We start from the raw sequence: 20,833 nt of genomic DNA on the forward strand, positions 1-20,833 counted from the left end.
CTTTCCTTTCAGAAACCGGAATGAAAATGAATACAATGCCCAAGAAAACAGACCACTCTGTTCCTATGACTCATTTCTTAAATTGGTATCCTAAATTGATTGGTTAATTAGTGACAAATTGATTTGAAACGAGCTCACATGGAGCGTCTTGAACCTTTAATGAAATGTGAGCTCTAGGGAGATAAATGTAATTAACACAAATGAAAACATAATTATAATTAGCTTCATTTAAAATTGGTATATGCTTTGCAAAATCTCTTTTTGAATGCCAGAATTTGCACAGACAGTACAGTATCTAAACACATAATATTATGTTAAAGAATTCAATGAGATATACAACATGAAGGAAAAATTGCTAGGCATCAGTAATGTTTATTATGGTTCAAAATGGCAGTAGATGGTAAATAAAATGACTGACTGTGAGTTGACAGTTTTACAGCAGAACAGTTTTCTAATAAGCATGAATTAAAACACACACAACAGCAATTGAATATTAAATCTCAGTATGAAAAAGTTTTATGTGTAAATTAAGTATATAAGCAGATTGCTGTACTAAAATTTGTATAAAATGTTGAAATGGATTGATTTATCATGTAATATACAGTAAATTGCATGACACATGACACTGGTGAGCTCAGGAAAATGTGTTTCTAGAAGCCTTGAGGAAAACATGTGATTGCACTGACACACTTGAGTGAGACAGACACATTTTTCAGTCCTCGAATGAGCACTCTCACTCAATAATTGATGCAGCTGTTTCATTTGCCACCCGGCACTCTCCATTTTAACTTTGACGCAGCACAAACTCATTTCCTGATAAGGCTGTAGATGAAATGATCACATCATCATCATGCAGTCTCAGAAGCTGTGGTGAACTCTGGCTCATGGAGAGCATTGCAGCAGGCTCGTGGTGGCACTGACGGTGGATGAGACGGGCCGCTAGCATGAACAGGATCCCCGTCAGCAGCTCCAGGCAGAAGGACAGACAGGCCATGACCAGAGACCAGCCGAAGGACATGTGGACGTGAGACAGTGACTCAATATCCACCATGTGCTGCAGCTCTTCCAAAGCTTGCTGAGAGTAACTGATATAGATGCTCACGCCAGACAACGTCAATAGACCTGTGGACAAAGAGGCATCATTACACTCCATTCACTCACTAAACAACCAAACAGCTAACTTATCAGTACTATATAAAATGTTTAAAAAGCTTAAGTCAACCTCTTGAAACAAGCCTAAACCAACATAACGTTGTTAACTAGTCTTAAAGGGATAGTTCACCCAAAAACGAAAATTCTGTCATCATTTACTCACCCTCAAGGTGTTCCAAACCTGTGTGTGTAGTATATTGCAGTGTGCAACACAGCTCTAAGTGAATGGAAACATCCTGCAAAGTTTTAAATCTGAAAGTGCACCGTGTATAAAGCTATTGTCTCTCAAAAGAAAGAGTCGACTCTGAATCATTTAAACGAGTCATTTTTAAAATGAATCCCAAGCAAACATTAGCATATTGCCGACCCCACTTGTTGCGTGCGCAGACCCGGGAAAACTTGAACCCCCTCCCTCCTTCAAACACTGTAGCAGATTCCAGTGGATAGCATAATGTCGAGAAGATGCTGTGCTCTGCATTGTGAGGGTAAATCCGTTAGGGTACAGTTAGGGTATGCCGAAAAACTCCCATTTAATTTTCTTCTCCAACTTCAAAATCATCCTACATTGCTGCAGAAGTGAACGTGCAAGGAAGGTCAAACACCCTTTACAAAAAAGGTAAAACAGCGATGTAGGCCGATTTTGATGTTGGAGGAAAAAATTAGATGGTAGTTTCTCGACATACCCTAACTGACTTGAACCCGGAGTGCACAGAGGACGCATACACATGGCAGAGCTAGACAAGACGTGAATTTGTGGTTAAAAAGTGTATAAATTTATAAGTATTGTTTTAAAGAAAATTTGCTGGAAAACCCTGGTGAAAAAAACAGCATATGCTGGTAGGTATGTTTTGATGCTGGAATGCTGGTTAGGTAGGTTTTGATTCTGGTTTAAGATGGTCCTTTGCTGGTTTATGCTGGTCCTTAGCTGGTTTATGCTGGTCCTTTGCTGGTTCATGACCAGCAAAAACCAGCAAAGGACCAGCTTAAACCAGCAAAGGACCAGCTTAAACCAGAATCAAAACCTACCTAACCAGCATTCCAGCATCAAAACATACCTACCAGCATATGCTGTTTTTTTCACCAGGGAAGACCCTTATTCCTCAGCTGGGATTGTTTAGAGCCCTTTGAAGCTACATTGAAACCTGAAGCTGCATTTTTTTTTTAACCTTCAATCCATTGAGCACCGCTGAAGTCCATTATATGGAGAAAAATCCTGGAATGTTCTCCTCAAAACAAAAACGTAATTTCTTTGCGGCTGAAGAAAGAAAGACATGAACATCTTGGATGACATGGGGGTGAGTAAATTATCAGGAAAGTTTTAGGTAACACTTTATTTTGATAGTCCACTTTTATACATTCTAGTAATTATAAGTAACTTTGCAACTACATGTCAACTAATTCTCATGAATTTGCAACTACATGTCTACTAACTCTCAGAGCAGACTGTTAGGTTAGGTTTAGGGTTAGTAGAATAAGTTGACATATACTTGCAAAGTTTAGAAGAGTGTTAGAAGATATTAAGCTGACAGTCTACTAATACTCTAATGACTAGTTGACATAGAGTTACTTACTGTTAGTAGAATGTCTAAAGTGGACTATCAAAATAAAGTGTTACCAAGTTTTATTCTGAAAGTGGAGTAATCCTTTAAAAATTGTTGCTCGCACATAACCTGTAGCATGAAAAATACCTGTTTAGTTGTGTGTTGGGTTGTGTTCACTCCTTGTTGTTGATTATTACTTATGAGTTATGAAAAAGAATAGATAGAGCCCTGCACAGGCCTCAAACATAGGCCCTAGCCTGGCCTGGCCCTTGTCCGGCAGCTTATCAGAAATCTTGGCCCAGGTATGACCCAAGCATGTCTTTTGTGCACTATTGGGCGTATATCCAATCATTTGTGTGGAGAGTGGAGGTTAAAGTGTGCTTTGCAGCACCTGGAGGTGCTTATTACTGGAAACAATTTAAAATATGCTGTCATTTCTGCTCATAAAGGTAAGAGCAAAACATCATTCAGAACTTTAAAGGGTCTACTTTTATTTGTGTGCACTCACAATATCAATAAAATGTTATAAAATAAAGAAAACAAACATGATGCACTTTGTGCCATTTTGGTCTTGAACAGGAGCGCTATACAAAAATGAACCGAGACTCAGCAAATACATGCATCACAGACATGATAAATAAATAAATAAATAATATTTAAAGATCTTAATAAATAAAGATGCGTTTCTTTCTAAAGGTGTGTCCAATGAGGATATGGCAAGTCAGGATATGCAACTCCATTCAACACTGACAGAGTTTATTAAGAAATAATTCAAATATCGCTTACTCAATCCTCCGAAAACTGTCATGGTAATTATTTTTAAGCTTTAGCCTATTGCATGTGTTTAAAGGCTGATCTTTTCCAGCTGCACTGAAGGCGCTTGCTGCTGCTGCTGACAGGACACTAAACACCGTCTGAGCTGCTCTTGACAGTTGCGTTAGCCTGGTCTCATGTTGTTTCCACCAGAGCAGCAATTTTTTTTCCATCATCATAATTGATGGATGACTAAAATCTAAAAATAAGGAGAACAGGCCCAATGCCCAGTCCAGTTAGGGGTGTAAAAAAGTAGGGGCATTGGGCTAACGCATATTCCATGGCTGTTTGGGTGTTTCATGTAACGGTGATGGACGTTCTGTTTCTGACATGCCCTGCAAGCAGCAGACCAATCACAACAGACTGGGTCATCGGACCAATCACCACAGATTAGCGTTACACAAAGGAGGCGTTTGGAAAAATTAATCATTGGGCAAATCGTTTATGAGTCTAGAGCAAATAAGGTAAAAATAAATGCATATTATAAGACAATGAAAGAGTTTTGTTTGACCTTTCATGCATGTTAACCTGTTGTTGGGGACTCCCAAAACCAAAACCTTTCGTAATCCATAATAGGGACACGTTAAGGTTTGGAACAACTTAGGGGTAAATAAATGATGACAGAATCTTCATTTTTGGGTGAACTATCCCTTAAACCTGGTTTACTAGCTTGACAAAGCTGTTTTTTAGCCAGTTCTGCAGGGAAGCCAGCTAGTCTTAGAGTCTGATCAAATGACAAGCGCTCAAAACCCTGCTAAACCCATTGTTAAAAACCTGCCTAACCAGCCTGGATAAGACCAGGGACTTAATTTTTAAAACTTGTGTATGCACAGATTTGATTTAAAGTGTGTGTATACTAAAATCCAGATTAAAGTTACATTTTTAAAAACAGTCTTGAACGTGGAAGAGTGCTGAGTACTGCAGGTATTTGGAAATCCAAGCAATTCTTGCCACTCGCCACAAAGAATTTGGATGTCGACTAGTGATTTTTTTATAAGATAATGACATTAAATAGGGGGCATTTAGAAGGCAGAAATCTGAAACCATTCAGCTGTGCACTATTTCAAAATCATTTGAAATTATTCAGATTTCACATTTGAAGAAAGACACTCTTTTTTGCGCACAATTTACATTCATTTTGTACCAGTCACATGTTAGCACATTTAAAAAAATATCTTTTATCAAATGTAAGATGGTTTCTATGTAACCTTTTATAAATGAGGTCTGTATTATATTCCTGCACTCTCAGAAACAAAGGTAAAAAAAACTCTCTCTGGAGCGGCACTTTTTCAAAGATACACTTTTGTTCCTTTTAGATACTAATATGCACACTTTAGGTACTAACATGTTCTGAGAGTCTGTGATATTTCTCATTTGTAAATCCCACTATGCACTGTGTATTTTTTTTTTAATTTTTAGAAGTCCACTTCCAGAACAAGTCCACTTCCAGAACAACAATTTACAAATAATTTACTCCATCCAAGATGTTCATGTCTTTCTGTCTTTAGTCGTGAAAAAATTATGGTTTTTGAGGAAAGCATTTCAGGATTTTTCTCCATAATGGACTTCATTGGTGCCCCGATTTTGAACTTCCAAAATGTAGTTTAAATGCAGCTTCAAAGGGCTCTAAACGATCCCAGTCGAGAAAGAAGGGTCTTATCTAGCTAAACGATTTTTTTCTTTTTAAGCACAAAAGCTTGTGTAGCACAGGCTCTTGGATGCACGTTTACGTAGGTACTATTGAAACGCGCTGAAAGGTCACGCGGAACGTAGGTGGAACCACGGACCCAGTGTTTGCAAAGCGAACGCGCAAAGACTAAGAAAGTGCAAGTAAGTTTGTAAACGCTGTTTACAAACAAAAAGGTACAATGATGTCCTCCTCTCAAATTGTAGGAGTAAATAAGATGAGCTTTTCGCTATGCTCAGTACAAAGACAATGAACTTACATGTGATTCGTAGTAGTGATGGGAAGTTCGGATCATTTTACCGACTCGGACCTTTGAGTCTCGTTCAGCAAAATTAACGAATCTTTTTTCGAGTCATTTTGTTCATTTTAGGAAAATATAATTAAAATGTTACTTGTTACTTCCCTAACACATCTACTGCTTACACAAACGTTGATCACAGTACAACCAAGATAAAACTATAATGCTACAAGAAACAGAAAAGATTAATTCATTGTTTACCTGGTACTTTAGTCTACGATTAGCTCACCACACCTCTTATCTGACAAGTTTTCGGGTTTGAGTCAGACCTTCATCACGTGACAGCCTCTTAAGATGAACAAATGACTTGAAAAACCCAAAAACTCGAAACAGGTGAACTAATTCCAGTACACAGTCTAATAGGATGTTGTGCATGCACAACTAAACGAATCACTCCGCGAGACGACTCGTTCTTCCTGAGTCACATTAAAGATTTGTTCAAAATGAAAGAATTGTTCAAGAACGACCCATCACTAATTCAGCATTGTGGACCCGTATCCCAGAGCCTGTGCTACATGAGCTTTAGTGCGTAAAAAGTATACTAATTTTTATTAAAAAAAAAAAAAAAGACCCTTCTTCCTCGGCTGGGATCGTTTAGAGCCTTTTGAAGCTGCATTTAAACTACATTTTGGAAGTTCAAATTCGGGGCACCAATGAAGTTCATTACATGCAGAAAAATCCTGAAATGTTTCCCTCAAAAACCATAATTTCTTTACGACTGAAGACAGAAAGACAGGAACATCTTGGATGACAAGGGGGTGAGTACATTATTTATAGATTGTTGTTCTTTAAGTGGACTTCTCTTTTAAGATAACACCTTACTGCACACCAGGCATGTTTTGGCATTCTCAAGTTCACACCGTGGCATTCTCAAGTTCAGGTGTTTGACAAAACAGAGCAAATGGACAGAAAAATTGCAGTCTATATTATAGTTTTTTCTCTATATGAAGCATAGACGTCATTCTAGCCACAAAAAGACAAAAGTACTGCTGAAAAATGCATAATCTTCCAGCCTGGGTGAAGCCATTATGTACATTAACAACAATTTGGGACAAATATGATGTAATTTAATGGAGAACTATGTGAGTGGTGCTCTGTGGCAAGGCAGGAGTTTGAACAGCCTCCATGTGAAAGCTGTAATGGCTTGATTTATCATGTTCTATACAGTGAATACATAATAGCACAATTCTAACTAGGATAAGCAAATGAGTCTTTTCTTTAGAATGAAACTCAGCACTGAATATGACAGTCACACAGGTTAATGGTGGGAGTATTAATAGGAAAGCTCATAATCACCATGGTAGTAAGAGAAGATCTGTGCTTTCCTTAAGACCTGCTGGAAGGAACCGTCATTATTGCTGTAATTAACCCACTTACATGAAGCTCAGAGGAGCCCTGACCTTTCACGATCATTCATGATACATGACAGGAAGAACAGAGGACAGGTTTTCCTGCTGCTCTGCAATTCAGCATCAGTCATTTCTTAAACAATGCATTGCTTTTTCAAGGCGGTAAATAAAAAATGCACTGACACAGCTGATGTGGGGTTTGCTTCTGTGCTTGTCAGAGAAAGTGTCACTAAACAGACATGACAGATGGGTATAGAAAGAAAAACACAGAGCACATTTAGCATTTTGTTTAACGTTTTATCATTTTTGAATTTGGTTCTCTGATTCGGTATATAATATCATAGTAGAAATGATACTCGTAACTTATATACCGAATCAGAGAACATTCAAGAGGAAAAGATATTAACAAAGAAGTTAGTAAATAATCTAAAAATGTAAAATCATAGAATTCCTGTTTTGACTGACCTTAACTGTAACTGAAAAATGAAATGGATTTTGATGGCTGCGAGCACATCCACTCTGTGTCTATGAATCCATGCTGTTGCAGCACATGCTGAATGAGACGTGGCATTGTCTCTGTCTAATAATCATGGACTTCTTGGGAAAAGATGTCAGTTTGATAGCAGCCTGTCTTTGTACAATCCCAATATATGTCTCACCCTCAATGGTACCTTCACACTTAAACAAGTCACCCATGCCGTGGGCGCTGATGTACGCCTTATCATGACAGCTGAGCCTTTTGCACCTGTCACTGATAAAAGTCTGGATGGTCCCTTTAGTCTCTGGCATGAAGAACTCGATGTCTGTTTTTTTTTCCAAAAACCAACTGAACCATCTGACAACCGCACAAAATTCCACCTTTTTTCGGACCATTTAGCAGCATCTTGGTATTGGATTGATGTATGGTTGTATCCATGCATAAGAGAGATTCAGGCTGCGTTTTTTTGATGCAGAGACAGATTGTGTTAAGTGACAATGGTTTTTCAAAGTACTTCTGAGCCCATGTGCCTGTATTTAACACAATAGCAAGCTGGCTTTTAATGCACTGCCATTTGCACATTCAACAGAGGTTCCCTAACTCTCCCTACGCTGTAAAAAGTGATACACTATATTTACTCAATAAAACTGTGTAAACAGATTACAAGCAATATTATTAATTAAATGTAACACATAAGAATTAGTTAGAATTATTGTTTGGCTGCTGTAACTGAGTTATAACAGCTAGACAAGCCAAAGATCATTTGACCTGAATCTGTGTGTTATCTTATTGATTACAACATTGGATTAAGTTTGGAATTGTCAGCATAATCAAAGATTTTTAAATGCTCTTTCAATTAAAATACAAAAAGTTAAAAAGCTTATGTAAAGCACACATACATCAAGAATCAGCGTGAGAACCTCAACAATGGTGACCATCAAAAAGCATGTTGCAGTGCTTTCTGGGTGCCACCAATTAAAACTCATCCATGGCTCCCATCATGCATTGCAGCATGAATTATGATCTGAATTGTCTAATCACCGTTGTTGAGATTCATATGCTGATTCTTGATGTCACTGTGTGCCTGAATAGATACTTTTTGCCTACTACATTTTTTATTTAAAAAGTCTTAAGAAACTCCTCAGTTTATATTGAATATTCCCTTCTGTAATCAATCTAAATCAAATTCAGTGATTAGGCACTAAATTAGTTAAAGGCAAACGTTGATTATGTTGAAACATAACCAACACCACCCAACCAAAGATCTTTTGGCTTGTCTGGCTGTTATAACTAGGTTATAGCAGCCAAACAATATTTAACGCTAAAAAGTCAAGTGTCCAGAGCCCAACTAAAGCAAACCTAAAAAATTATTTTTATCTTCAGTGATTCTCTTTGTTTTAGGGACCTGAAAACACAATATCATCTCCATGTAAACAACAGTAAATGTGAATTTGTGAAAAAGATAATGTCATTTGCATGTGTATTATGTTTCTCTCCCCTTTTTTCTGTTTTTTCCCCCTCCTCCCTCTCTCCACTCTCCATTCCTCTTCCTCCTTCATCCTCTCCTCCTCCTTTCCTCCTCCTAATTCCTCCTATTTTCCTTTTCCTTCTCCCCTCCCTTTTTGTTTTTCCTCATACTTCTTTTTCCAGTCCTTCAACCATCCCTACACAACCCACTGTCAACGCGTGGTGGAAATGGCACCTCTCACGGCAGGTGTATCTCCCCAGTACTTGTGTGGATGAGGACCATCAGAAGGATTGGCCAGCCCAGGGCAGCCCTATCCTCCCCCAGTAATATTTACTATTTAATATTTACTACCCCCGTTAACCTTCAAGACAATGGAGAGAAGAAGGGAGGAAAAAGAGAAAGAAAAAGAAACGATAAGAGAGGAGGAATAATAACAGTGCATCATTAATTCTATACATTAATGCTGTATCTACGTAAATTTACATAACCATACATAAATAATTCATATATACACACACATAAGTATACATATATACATATATATATATATACATATATATATACATATACCTTCATACATACATTACATATAAAGTCTCCATTTATTATCTATGATATGATCCATACTGTATATTTGATATATAACTTTCTTTCTTTACATATAGATATAAATACATGCATGCATAATTATAAAGTTACCATGATAGTCATATCATATGATAGACCTCCTTTTTCGGTTTCCACTGCTGTAAATCAAACCGTTAGTTAAAAAATTGAGAAGATATGAAAAACATACTTTTGCGAAATAATCTTAGGTTTTTCGTCTGATCGGAACCAAGCCAGTGCAGTAAGAGTCTCTGGAGAGTAAATATCAATAATTATCAATAAAAAAGTTTTGACTCACTGTTGTAAAGGGATGCCAAAACTTTTGAAAGGGACAGGGACACCTTTACTAAATGCGACAGGTGATTCTAAACAAGCATGCAAAGTTTTAGGTAGACTGTACCACAGCTGCCACTATAACAGTCATAAACGTTAAAAAGCATAATTTTTCTATGGTAAATGACCTGGATTTGCCAAAAAAATTTATTTTTTTTTTTTTTAGCTTTAATTGCTGATTTAGGTCATTACAGACTTGATAAATAATATGTGATGCCTTTTTCATATGTGTTTACATGCCTTAAAGTGCTTGAACCCACTGTATGCCCGTATATGTTTTATAATATCTGCAAAAGCAGATAAAAAAAAAAAAAGAAGATTTGAAATACGCTACACATGCACATTTAATATTATTAACCACACACATCTTTTTCACTGCCTGATGCAAGAAGAGACTTTTTAAAATCAAAAAGATGATTCAGCTCTCAGAAGCACAGAAAGCCTGAAGGTCATGAACTGCTCTTCAAAAAAAGGCTGCAACACTCACGGTTTTACACTGACTAAGTGTATCAGGAGAGCTGGACTGAGTGAAAGATACACAACATCTAATGATGCACTCCTGGCTTGAATGAATTTATCGATGGAAGAATCCTAAACGTTGGCGAGGGCTTTAAGATGTGTTTGATTAGATGCTACTGCTGCAGAATAATTTATCAGTGTCATGAAAGGAGATGCATAGCTGCAATTTACGTTTGTGGAGTTGTGTGAGTTGGAGAACAGCAAATGTTTGAGAGGCAAGAGCAGACTGAATCACTATCAGCAGTTTCTTCTGCCATGTCTTCATATTCCAGAGGGATGCTGCCTATGTACATGTTTTTGAAAAGTGCGATGTTTACAGACAGGATCACTTATGTAATGGCTTCAATCTTTCCAATGTTTAACTTCAATCCATCAGTCATATGCAATGTTAAATCCTTACGAACAAAACATTCACTATCAACATTCACATACAGCAACAATTTACCTCAGCAATATTAAAATCTACTAGATAAGCAAAAGCAAACTAAACTGTGCTAGCATATAAAGTTCACATTTAGAGACTATACAGCATTCTGTGTTTATCTCACGATCCCATCCAACAGGACTGAAAACAGAACACAAATAAAAAGATGGTCTTTGCTGACCTCAGTGTTTCAACCTCTACAGATCCCAGTGATTTTCTCTGCTCCATCACTCCCTTAATTCAGCTGCACTTCAGTTTTCTGTTGTGCTCAGACTGAAACACAAGCACCTACAGTGCTGCAAAAAAGCACAAACTACACTCCATCATCAGCATCACATCCTATCGAAACAAACACAGCCAATAACACTATCACAATAATATTGAAAACAGAATGAACACAGATATTCTGCTGAAAAAAAGCCTGTATGTCATTCCCACTTATATTTTGATGTGTATTTCAGAATATTCTATATTTTTGAAATATTGTAGCACACACCCAGTCCCAATCTCATGAATTCAGTTATTGTGATGAGAAGAAATAATGACATAAAGTGAAACGAGGGTGTGAATTAATTACAGTACGTGTCATTCAAGACAGAATCAAATGGTGATGTTCTTATTATAGTTTCACACCTTTACAGACACAGGAGCAAAGTCTGTTAATTACAGATATGCAAGTAAATAAATCAAAACATAATTTTTGATTAGTAATATGCATTGCTAAGTACTTCATTTCATAAAGACGATTTTGTTTTTTTGTTTTTTTTTTTTTTTTTTTTTTTTTTTTTTTTTGCACCCTTAGATTCCAGATTTTCAATTAATTGTATCTCAGTCAAATATTGTCCTATCATAACAAACCCTGCATCAATGGAAAGCTTATTCAGCTTCCAATGTTGTATTAATCTCAATTTCAAAAAATGTACCCTTATGACTGGTTTTGTGGTTCAGGGTCACAAATGTTTTTCTCTGGTTTGGCACCCAGTTATTGCAACATCCAAGATCCAAGATAACAGCTCTGAGTTTTCTCCTATAATGCCTGATGAGTTTGGAGAACATTTGACTACAGATCAGAGACCATTCCTTCATCCAGAATCTCTCTAGATTCTTCAGATTCCCAGCTCCATACCACTCATTTTCTATAGGGTTCAGGTTAGAGAACTGGGATGGCCATGGCAGAAGCTTCATTTTATGCTCAGTGACACATTTTTGTGTTGATTTCAATGTTTGTTTTGGATCATCGTCCTGATGGAAGCTCCAACCACGACCCATTATAAGATTTCTAACAGAGGCAGTCAGGTTTACATTTTTTATCTGTTGGTATTTGATAGATTCCATGATGCCATGCATCTGAACAAGATATCCAAGACCTCCAGCAGAATTAAAGATCCAGCAGTATATTTATTTAATTGTGGGCATGGGGTACTTTTTATCCCTGTTTGCACCAAACCTGGTAGGTTTGCTGCCAAAAAGCTTTTCTTTTAAGTTTCCTTATGAGCACAGAATTCAGTCCCGTTTGAAGTTGTATCTGACAACAGAATATGATGGAGTTTGTTTCTAGATGAGCTTGGAGGATTGTATGTGGTGATGCAGGGGCTGTTTCATATTTTTTAGGCTTTGAAAATGAGAAAAATGTATATTTTAGTCAGAACAATTTTGCTCCTGTTTGATTTCTGCCTTCTTTCATTTAAGTCTGTGAAGTTTCATGGAGACTCAGTTGTTGTCAGGATGCGCCTATGCATCTGTTTGTTGAACTGAGTTTCTAACATTCGCAGATAAGGTCAAAACTATAAGAAATAAGTTCTGTGCTGAGGAAAACATGTCTAAATTCAAATAAACACGTAACAACTTTGCAGGTTTATGATTTAGATCGAAACACTCAGTATTTTTCATGTTCAAAACTTGGATTGTGCACTTTTCTGTGTCTGTTATTTTCCATATCCATTCACAACATCAAAGTATATGAATACAAACTGTCTTGTTCCATAATAGCAGGTAAACTTTGAGTTTCAAATTATGTTCTGCACACTTGCAGTGGCTAAAACAACACTGCTTTTGTTCAGTGCACATATATGCCAAACCAAAACCTCCAAAATATTTGGTATGAATACACTTACCATTACAACGCTATTTATTTGTGCCTGGAACATAATTTAGGTCAGGATAAAAACATAAATTCTCTAAACACATTAAACACATCAAATAAATCTGTTCGATATTTTTGCTATTCATTAATGCCGGCTTTGTGGATATGTATTATTGAGCTAAAAACCTCCAGATCTATAAAAAAAAACCTTCACTGTGTGTGACCAGTTCACCTAACAGCTGCACTCAGCTGGAACGACTGACATTTTCTGTTTTCTTTCATTCCTATTGTGTTTTTTATCCACGTGTGGCATTGACTGAGCCATTGAATGCATCTCTCACTGACCTATACACAATAACATAAACTCCAGCCATATCACTGCTGAGACCTCATTTCATTTCAGCTGATGTGGGATGGCCAGTGAATGCTGTATAGCTGTTAATGGCACTCACTGCAGATGAGGAAGTATGTAGCGATGCAGGTGAGGAGAGTGAAGTTCTGAGCCAAAGACGCCACCAGACCGAAGATCCCACCAAAGACCAGCAGCACCAGACTGAGAGGCAGCAGGACCACTATGACCCTGTGCAAATCTGCAGAGACACATACAGGCCTTTAGTAAGCTGCTGACACACATTCAATTTATAAACATCTGGAGCAGAGGGGACAATTTGTCCTTTCAATTTCAGTGAGTTTAAACTAGTGACCACTAGGGTTATGTATTGTCTATAGCTGCATTTACATTACCCTTTTAAATTGCACAAATTGGATTTGTGAATTGAAAATGCGGCTAATGGAAACACATCAATTTCACAAAAACTACCATATATTGCAAAAAAGGCAACTCAGGCAACTCAAAAAAGAAATATTTTGCAAAAACTGCAATGGAAATGTTTTTTTTCCCCACATTTACAGTTCACATGGTGTATGTAAAAAAATCATACGATCACTCTTCAATGCACTCCAAGAAACACTTCATACATTGCCGCGCTCAAGTATAAGGGGCTTTCATTGCCATTAATGATTAGACAAATTACACTGGCCACAGCAGCTGATCACTGCCACTCTAGTCAATTCTTGTGTTTATAGCTGTGCCGTGCACATTTGTGATGCGATCTAGGAAAACCCAACAAATGGTGAAATTTTACCTTTTTTAGGTTTTGATGCCATATGAAATCTGAGTTCAAGCCCTTTCCAAAACTGTTTTATTTTGCCCATAGCTTGAACGTAACCAAAGTTACAGCTATCTTAAGTTTGCTTATAGCGACGATTTTTAGGAATGGAATTTTGAGAAAAAAATATGTTTAAAGTGAGACGGCTTTCACTTTCACTTTACGGGTTTAACGAGAGCTGTCTGTCATGTTAGGAGCGCTATTCTACATCATTACAAAAACAGACTAGCTTGTTTATTATGTGCATAGTCTACGAACTTTTGAACACCCCTTTCATGTTTAGATAGCATGAATAATGCAGCCTACCTTGTAGTAAAAGCGAGCGTAGCACAACTGTTCGCACACTGTGGATTCAACAGACTGTCATCGGACTCCTTCTCTTTAGTAACTTTATCATCCAATCCTTCATCTCTGGATGTGAAATATCGTACTGTAGCTGCAGTACTTCAGACTGCATTGTTGCACTCCACCATCTCAGGATATTGAAAAACAAATAAATAAAAAACTTTGCGTGCCGTAGTTTACACAGGACTGGTGGAGAATGTGAATTGATACACCTTTATTAATGGTTCATGAATCCCCAGACTACTTTTTCTGAGATTTGAGCAGAGGTGTTTGTGTTTCACATCATATATGACAATGTTAGCATCCATTAATTTTAATTGTTGAAGAAAACTGGTTAATTTTGAGCTTTTTTGCTCTATTTTCATCTTCCGTGTTTAAAATCTACATTGTGCTGACATCACAATTTGTGATGTGGCAATGGACTATAGTACATCGATGACGCGTCGGTGTCTCAGAATTATTCATGAGGCTGCACGTTCTTATCCTATGAGAAGACTCATGATAGCGTGTGTTGATTTGCTATGACAGATGCTTCAGACTGTGTGAGATTGCGTACAATGAGAGAAACGTTAATGGATTTTGTTTGCTTTGTAAGTAGAGTTTGGCACAAACGCAATTCATTCATAAGGTGAGTGTAACAGCATTTTTTACATCTCCTTAACGCAACCTATCAAAAGGATTATAAATACCACAAAATAAGCCTTAAAAGTTAAGTTCATATATATGTTTTCGATGCAGAGTGCAAATGCCTGTGCATTTATTTGTGTTGTTAACTCAATGGGAGCAAAATGAAACTGTCTGAACCCGAAGTTCACTCTCTCCCCTCTTCCCCCTCCGCTCTGCAGCGCACCACGCCCACTTTTGTGGCATTTTTCAAAACAGCACTGGTTTCAGCACTGGTTAGTTCTCACCATAGTTTTGAAAAATTATAGTGAGAACTAACCAGTGCTGAAACAGGGGTGTTTCATGACCCTTTAAATATGTTAGGTGGTTTATTTTGATAGGTTAACTGTTTTTGTGGTGTAAAGGAAAAGAACTTCCGCAGCGCATTCTTAAAGGGGTCATCGGATGCCCATTTTCCACAAGTTGATATGATTCTTCAGGGTCTTAATGAAAAGTCATAATATAATATACTTTGGTTAAAAATTCTCAATGGTAGTGTAAAACAACACCCTTTTTACCTTGCCAAAATAAGCTCTGCAAAAATCATCTCATTCTGGTCGAGGCTGCTTTAAATGCAAATGAGCTCTCCTTGCCCCGCCCCTCTCTTCTCTCTGTGGATTGATGAGCCTGTTTACTTTAGCCGCGTTTAGCTGCTAAACTTGCTAACTAGCACATTATCAGGAAAGGTGATCACAAAGATTCATTAAAAAAACCCTTATACACACTTCTGCTGTAAGTGAAGCTGGATCATGAATGATTCGCGCAAACATAGACAAACAAACTTAATCTACTGCATCTACTTCAGCGGCTCAGATGTTGGGAGTAAATGACGACCACTACATTCATTATTACATCCAGCAACACAACATCTCAGTCGGAGATATTCTTGTCTAACTTACATCCCTGCTCCGGCATCGAAACAAAGAGGACGGACTGTTGCAGCTGATCTGAGGTAAAACGCTCATCCGAGGTAAAACGCTCATGTCAATCAACTATTGTGGGAGCTGCCTCTGTGGGTGTGACGCCACAATGACAGGCATCTGAGAATGGCTTGATTTAAAAAAGGGAATATTATTTTTACAGATTAATTAAAAACCACTGCATTAATTTTTATCATTATAGGGTAGATTTGTACATACACTGCCAACACACATTAATGTTGTAACAACTTGTAAAAGTGAACTTTGCATCCAATGATCCCTTTAACATAAGAGATAGACACAGTCATTTCTGCTTGCTGCAATAAATCGCTATTTTTCTGCACTAAACAAGATATTTTCAGAGATGACAGACAAGATGTCATAGAATAATAATTTAATGAAAACCTAATTTTGACCAAAAACTGACATTCGACCTAGTGTCCCAGCGCGTTATCGGACGGGTTTTCCCAGATTGCATCACATTTCTAAAGTGACTGTCCACGCTACTTCTGTAAAGATAGACACATACACCTCCTTCGAATTAAATATTGCCAAAATCCCACCGACATCCATTGCCATGAATTATTACAAGAGAAAAAATATCATTGGTTAATAGAAACACTGTCATTTCACATACTTTTTTTTAATCAACATTTATGAAACATAGAATAATTGTTGTTTTAGCAATGTGAAAGTTGACATTATTGAGAATGTAACTCAAACACCCCCACAAAATAATAAATAAATAAATAAATAAATGTAATATTTTCAAATATGGCAGCCTAGTAGAAAAAGTTCCATAAATAAATTATTTGTGCCTGAATGAATCTTTTTAAAAAAATTAATTAATCAATCATAAAGAATGAATCAGCTGCTTGAACAAAATGGTTAAATGAATAATTCAAAGACTAACCCATTAAGACTAAATGACTTTCTGCCATCTACTATTGGTTTTAGATTCATATTTAAAGTATAAGAAACATATTGCAATATCAATATCTAAGGATAGAAGAGCTCTCAGAGGCTCTACAGGACATATGTTACGGTAGGCTCCAGGACCGGATCCTGAAATTAAAGGCATAATAATAGGTGATAGAGAACACTGTTTATCTCTGTTTACAGACGATATTGTTGTTTTTCTTAGTAATCTAGAACTTTCAATTCAAGCACTTAACACTTTATTAACAGTATTTGGAGAGTTCTCAGGGTATAAAGTTAACAATAATAAAAGTGCCTTGCTATTAACGTGGATGAAATGAGAAACTATACAAACAATAGGCAATTTTTCAGTTCTCAAGAACGGTTTACATACTTAGGAAGATAGTCACAAATATAAAAGAGATTATTTCAATTAATTATGACTCATTAATAAAAAAAAGTCATGGACTCGCTCGAGAGATGGAATGCAATGCCAATCTCAATGATTTGACGTATAAATATTATAAAGATGTCAATTCTACCTAAATTCTTGTATCTCTTTCAGTCAATTCCTCTTACTCTTCCAGCTCCATTCTTTGTAACACTCAAGAAAATGTTCATAAGGTTTTTATGGAATAACAAGCGTCCTCGGTTACATCTGTCCCTACTGTATTTACCATATGACCGGGGAGGGCTTAAAGTACCAAATATAAAACTCTATTATTGGGCAGCTCAATTATGTTCCGCCATGTATTACTTCATAGAAACAGACCCTCCTGCATGGATAGATGTAGAAAAAAAATTAAACAACAATTCCATTACAGATGTATCTTAATTCTTCCCCAGTTAAAATACTAAAAAAATCTACACATAATCCTTTCCTTAGAAATTCTATTTGTGTATGGTATGAAGCTCATGACTTTTTAGGTGAAACAATTAAACTTTCAAGTCTGTCACCAATTTGGGGTAATACAATGTTTGTGCCTGGGAGAAATGATAGGGCATTTAAAAATTGGATGTACAAGGGAGCAAAACAAGTAAAAGATATAAGGATGGTATAATGATGTCTTTCCAACAATTGATGAGAGAATATAATATTCCTCAGAAACACTTCTTCAAATATCTACAGATAAGAGTGTTATACACTATGAAATGAAAACTTATTTAAGAAGAACATACTTTGAACTTTCTTTTGAATCCTCTAAAAGTGTATTCTAAAAAAAAAAAAAAAAATAGATTGCCTTTATCCCTTAAATGTTTCAATGTCCTATTTAACTGCATGGAAAAATGACCTTCAGGAAGATATTTCTTTAGATGAATGGATGGATTCTTGTTTGTTTGTGCAAGCATATAGTGTCAATACTAGATGCAGATTGCTGCAATATAAATGGCTAATGCGGACATATATTACCCCGGTTAAATGACATAAGTTTAATCCAAATATTCCTGAAGAGTTGTTTAAAATGTAAACAAGATATTGGAACCCTTTACCATTGTATGTGGGAGTGTATTGAGATTCAAACATTTTGGAAGAATATTCTGGTTATGATTGGTAAATTGACTGAAGATTTTCCTTGTGATCCCAAACTCTGTTTATTTCATATATATCCAGTAAATTTTGTGGTGAACAATAATAAATGCAAACTAATTGACTTTAGTTTCCTTCAGGCCAAACAGCTATTGTTTTAAAATGGAAGGAGATACAAGGTCCTTCCTCTATCCTTTGGATTAAAGAAATGACTAACAACCTCATCATGGAAAAGTTTTTTTTGTTTTTTTTTATTAAATGTATTGTTCTGTGTTTAAAACAAATGCAAATAAATATATTATGGGGGAAAAAAAAAATGAGTAAAAATAAACTTGAATTGAATAAAAAAAATCCAATGATAAAGGTAAAAATGTTAGAAATCAATATGACATGGAAAAATACTTATCACTGCTGTGAAGTAACCACTGCACAGAATATGAAAAGCTTTTGGAGTCATTAGTCCACAACAGGTCTAAAGCAGCAAAGTTACCAGCACAAAAACGCACTTAGCGAAGCAGCCTCTAATTTACACTATTGACAAAATCCCAGAAAATAACCAAAAGAGTTATCATCTTTTTAGTCAATATTGCACACCCCTACCATGACTATTAATCAAAGACCATCAGCTTTGATAATTGCGCAATCTCTCTTACAATAAAGGTGGCCAATGATGGATCAGGATGGGTGTCGTGCTGAGAATTCAGCTCTTAAAGAGACCGAGAATACACTAACCATACATAACAAGCCTATTTCCAGTGTCATTCTCTGATTGTGGCTAATGTGTAGACAGCTTTCAGAGACTCACTTAAAAGGTGCTTCTCCTGCTCGGTGTGGTCGGAGGTGTCCGTGTAGAATGAGATGTCATGATAACTGCCATTCTGTCCTGTGGGTCACATTGAAGCACCAGTCAAGCAAAAGCAGAAAACATATTATGTTTCACACAGCTGCCTGCGAATCAATTTTCTTGGTCATCTCAACATATTACAGCCTACAAATTTCACAGCATACAACACAGAGCATTTAAAGGTTTCTTTTCTTATAAAAGCAGCATTTGCGTAAGAGGGAAGAAATCATCTTTACTCCAATTAGAATTAAATGGAAAACAGTTCTTTTATGTGACTGATTTAGTAACTGTCATCACAGTGTGTCTAACATTAAACATTTACAGTTGTGTGATGAACTGCTTCTCTCTTTAATTGTCTCTAATGCCATGAAACAGCGGCAGAATTGGACGAGACATTAATTATGTACATAATGGAGACTCAGCCAGTGATGAGGACTGTATCTGTGAATATTTCTGAAATTACTTTCTTTCCAACCAGTCGAACCATTAAAGACCAAGATTAAAAATACTTTATCCATCTAATGAGGCACATTACATGTTAAAAAGAACAACAGGAAGAAACGTAACACCTACTATTACATCAATTAATTAATATGTTAATGAACAAATGACACATTAAATTCACGTACTTAACCAAATCATAAATGTAGCCTATATTCACATGAAAACTGTAATGTTAACACGGCTGTGTAGCGATTAATTTAGCAAATACTCCGGATCGTCTTAAATGAAATACAAAGAAAGATCACTGTCAGAATATACAAAATATGTGCAACAGGTGCAGAATAAAATCGGACATAAACGAAGCTCAAGTTGTTTGTGTTCACCGTCTTACCTTCATAAATCCTCCAGAGTCCGGAGTGAGAGCTGCTGTATTCCAGGCTGGAGTTCTTCCCTTCATCCACATCTATAATGTACCAGTATTCAGTGCCGATGGACACGGCGAGCAGGATGAAGCTGAGCAGCCCGCACAGACCCGCAGAGATCACAACTGTCCCAAAGTTCATCTTCACCAGCGCTAAAATCTCTCTTTTGATTCATTGAATTTGAGCGCCGGTTGCTCTCATTCAGGCCCTTTAAAGCCCAGTGCGTTTAGACACATTAAAACACATGATTCCAGCTTTATTTCTGCAGATGTATCCAAGCTGAAGGAAGAAGCGGCTCTCAGCAACAGCTGGATGAAGAAACTGCAAGATATTCCTCGCATCTCTCCTGCACAGCTGTATGTGGAGTGAGAGCAGAAGCTCTGAACACTCAATCTACTCTCTCACCTCACTCTCGCTCTCTGTGCTGCATTTGATCACCAGCGACGAGGTGCTTTTTCCCTTTCTTTGTAAATAGATTACTGTATATATAAATATATATTTTGTTAACATGGCCTGCAGCTGTTTTATTGCAAGACAGAACATTACTCAATTCAACAGGCGAGTAACAGAACAATTCTTAAAGTGGCAGATATTTTTGTTTTGCTTTAAGCATAAACTTAATTTTGAACCAAATGAAACTGTAATTTACTCAATAAATATACACTACCGTCAAAAGTTTGGGGTCAGTACATTTTCATTGTTTCTTTTTTTTTTTTTTTTAAGAAATTAATACTTTTATTCACCAAGGGTGTATTAAGTTAATAATTAAAAGTTTATTAAAAGTTAATAATAAATAATTTACATTGTTATAAAATATTTATATTTTGAA

The 20,833-nt window shown here is 36.6% G+C and overlaps 1 protein-coding gene across 1 annotated transcript; it reads right to left on the reverse strand.

The window, feature by feature from the left end:
- Positions 1-361: 361 nt before the first annotated feature.
- LOC127163127 (transmembrane protein 235) lies at positions 362-20,419 on the reverse strand. Its single transcript, XM_051106187.1, has 4 exons — positions 19,974-20,419; positions 19,100-19,177; positions 13,204-13,341; positions 362-1,122 (listed from the first exon to the last, which is right to left on the reverse strand). The coding sequence occupies exons 1-4, from the start codon at positions 20,143-20,145 to the stop codon at positions 785-787; spliced, it is 726 nt and encodes a 241-aa protein (XP_050962144.1). The 5' UTR covers positions 20,146-20,419; the 3' UTR covers positions 362-784.
- Positions 20,420-20,833: the final 414 nt, after the last annotated feature.

Source organism: Labeo rohita, chromosome 3 (assembly GCF_022985175.1).
Source record: "Labeo rohita strain BAU-BD-2019 chromosome 3, IGBB_LRoh.1.0, whole genome shotgun sequence".
Taxonomy (NCBI): domain Eukaryota; kingdom Metazoa; phylum Chordata; class Actinopteri; order Cypriniformes; family Cyprinidae; genus Labeo; species Labeo rohita.

What these genes read in the sequence shown, in the direction of transcription:
- LOC127163127 (XM_051106187.1), bottom strand. Translation starts at nt 20,145, where the DNA reads ATGAACTTTGGGACAGTTGTGATCTCTGCGGGTCTGTGCGGGCTGCTC. An exon ending in ACTCTGGAGGATTTATGAAG is followed by an intron (nt 19,178 to 19,973) that starts GTAAGACGGTGA and finishes TGTGACCCACAG; the next exon opens with GACAGAATGGCAGTTATCAT. An exon ending in TACATACTTCCTCATCTGCA is followed by an intron (nt 1,123 to 13,203) that starts GTGAGTGCCATT and finishes CTTTGTCCACAG; the next exon opens with GTCTATTGACGTTGTCTGGC.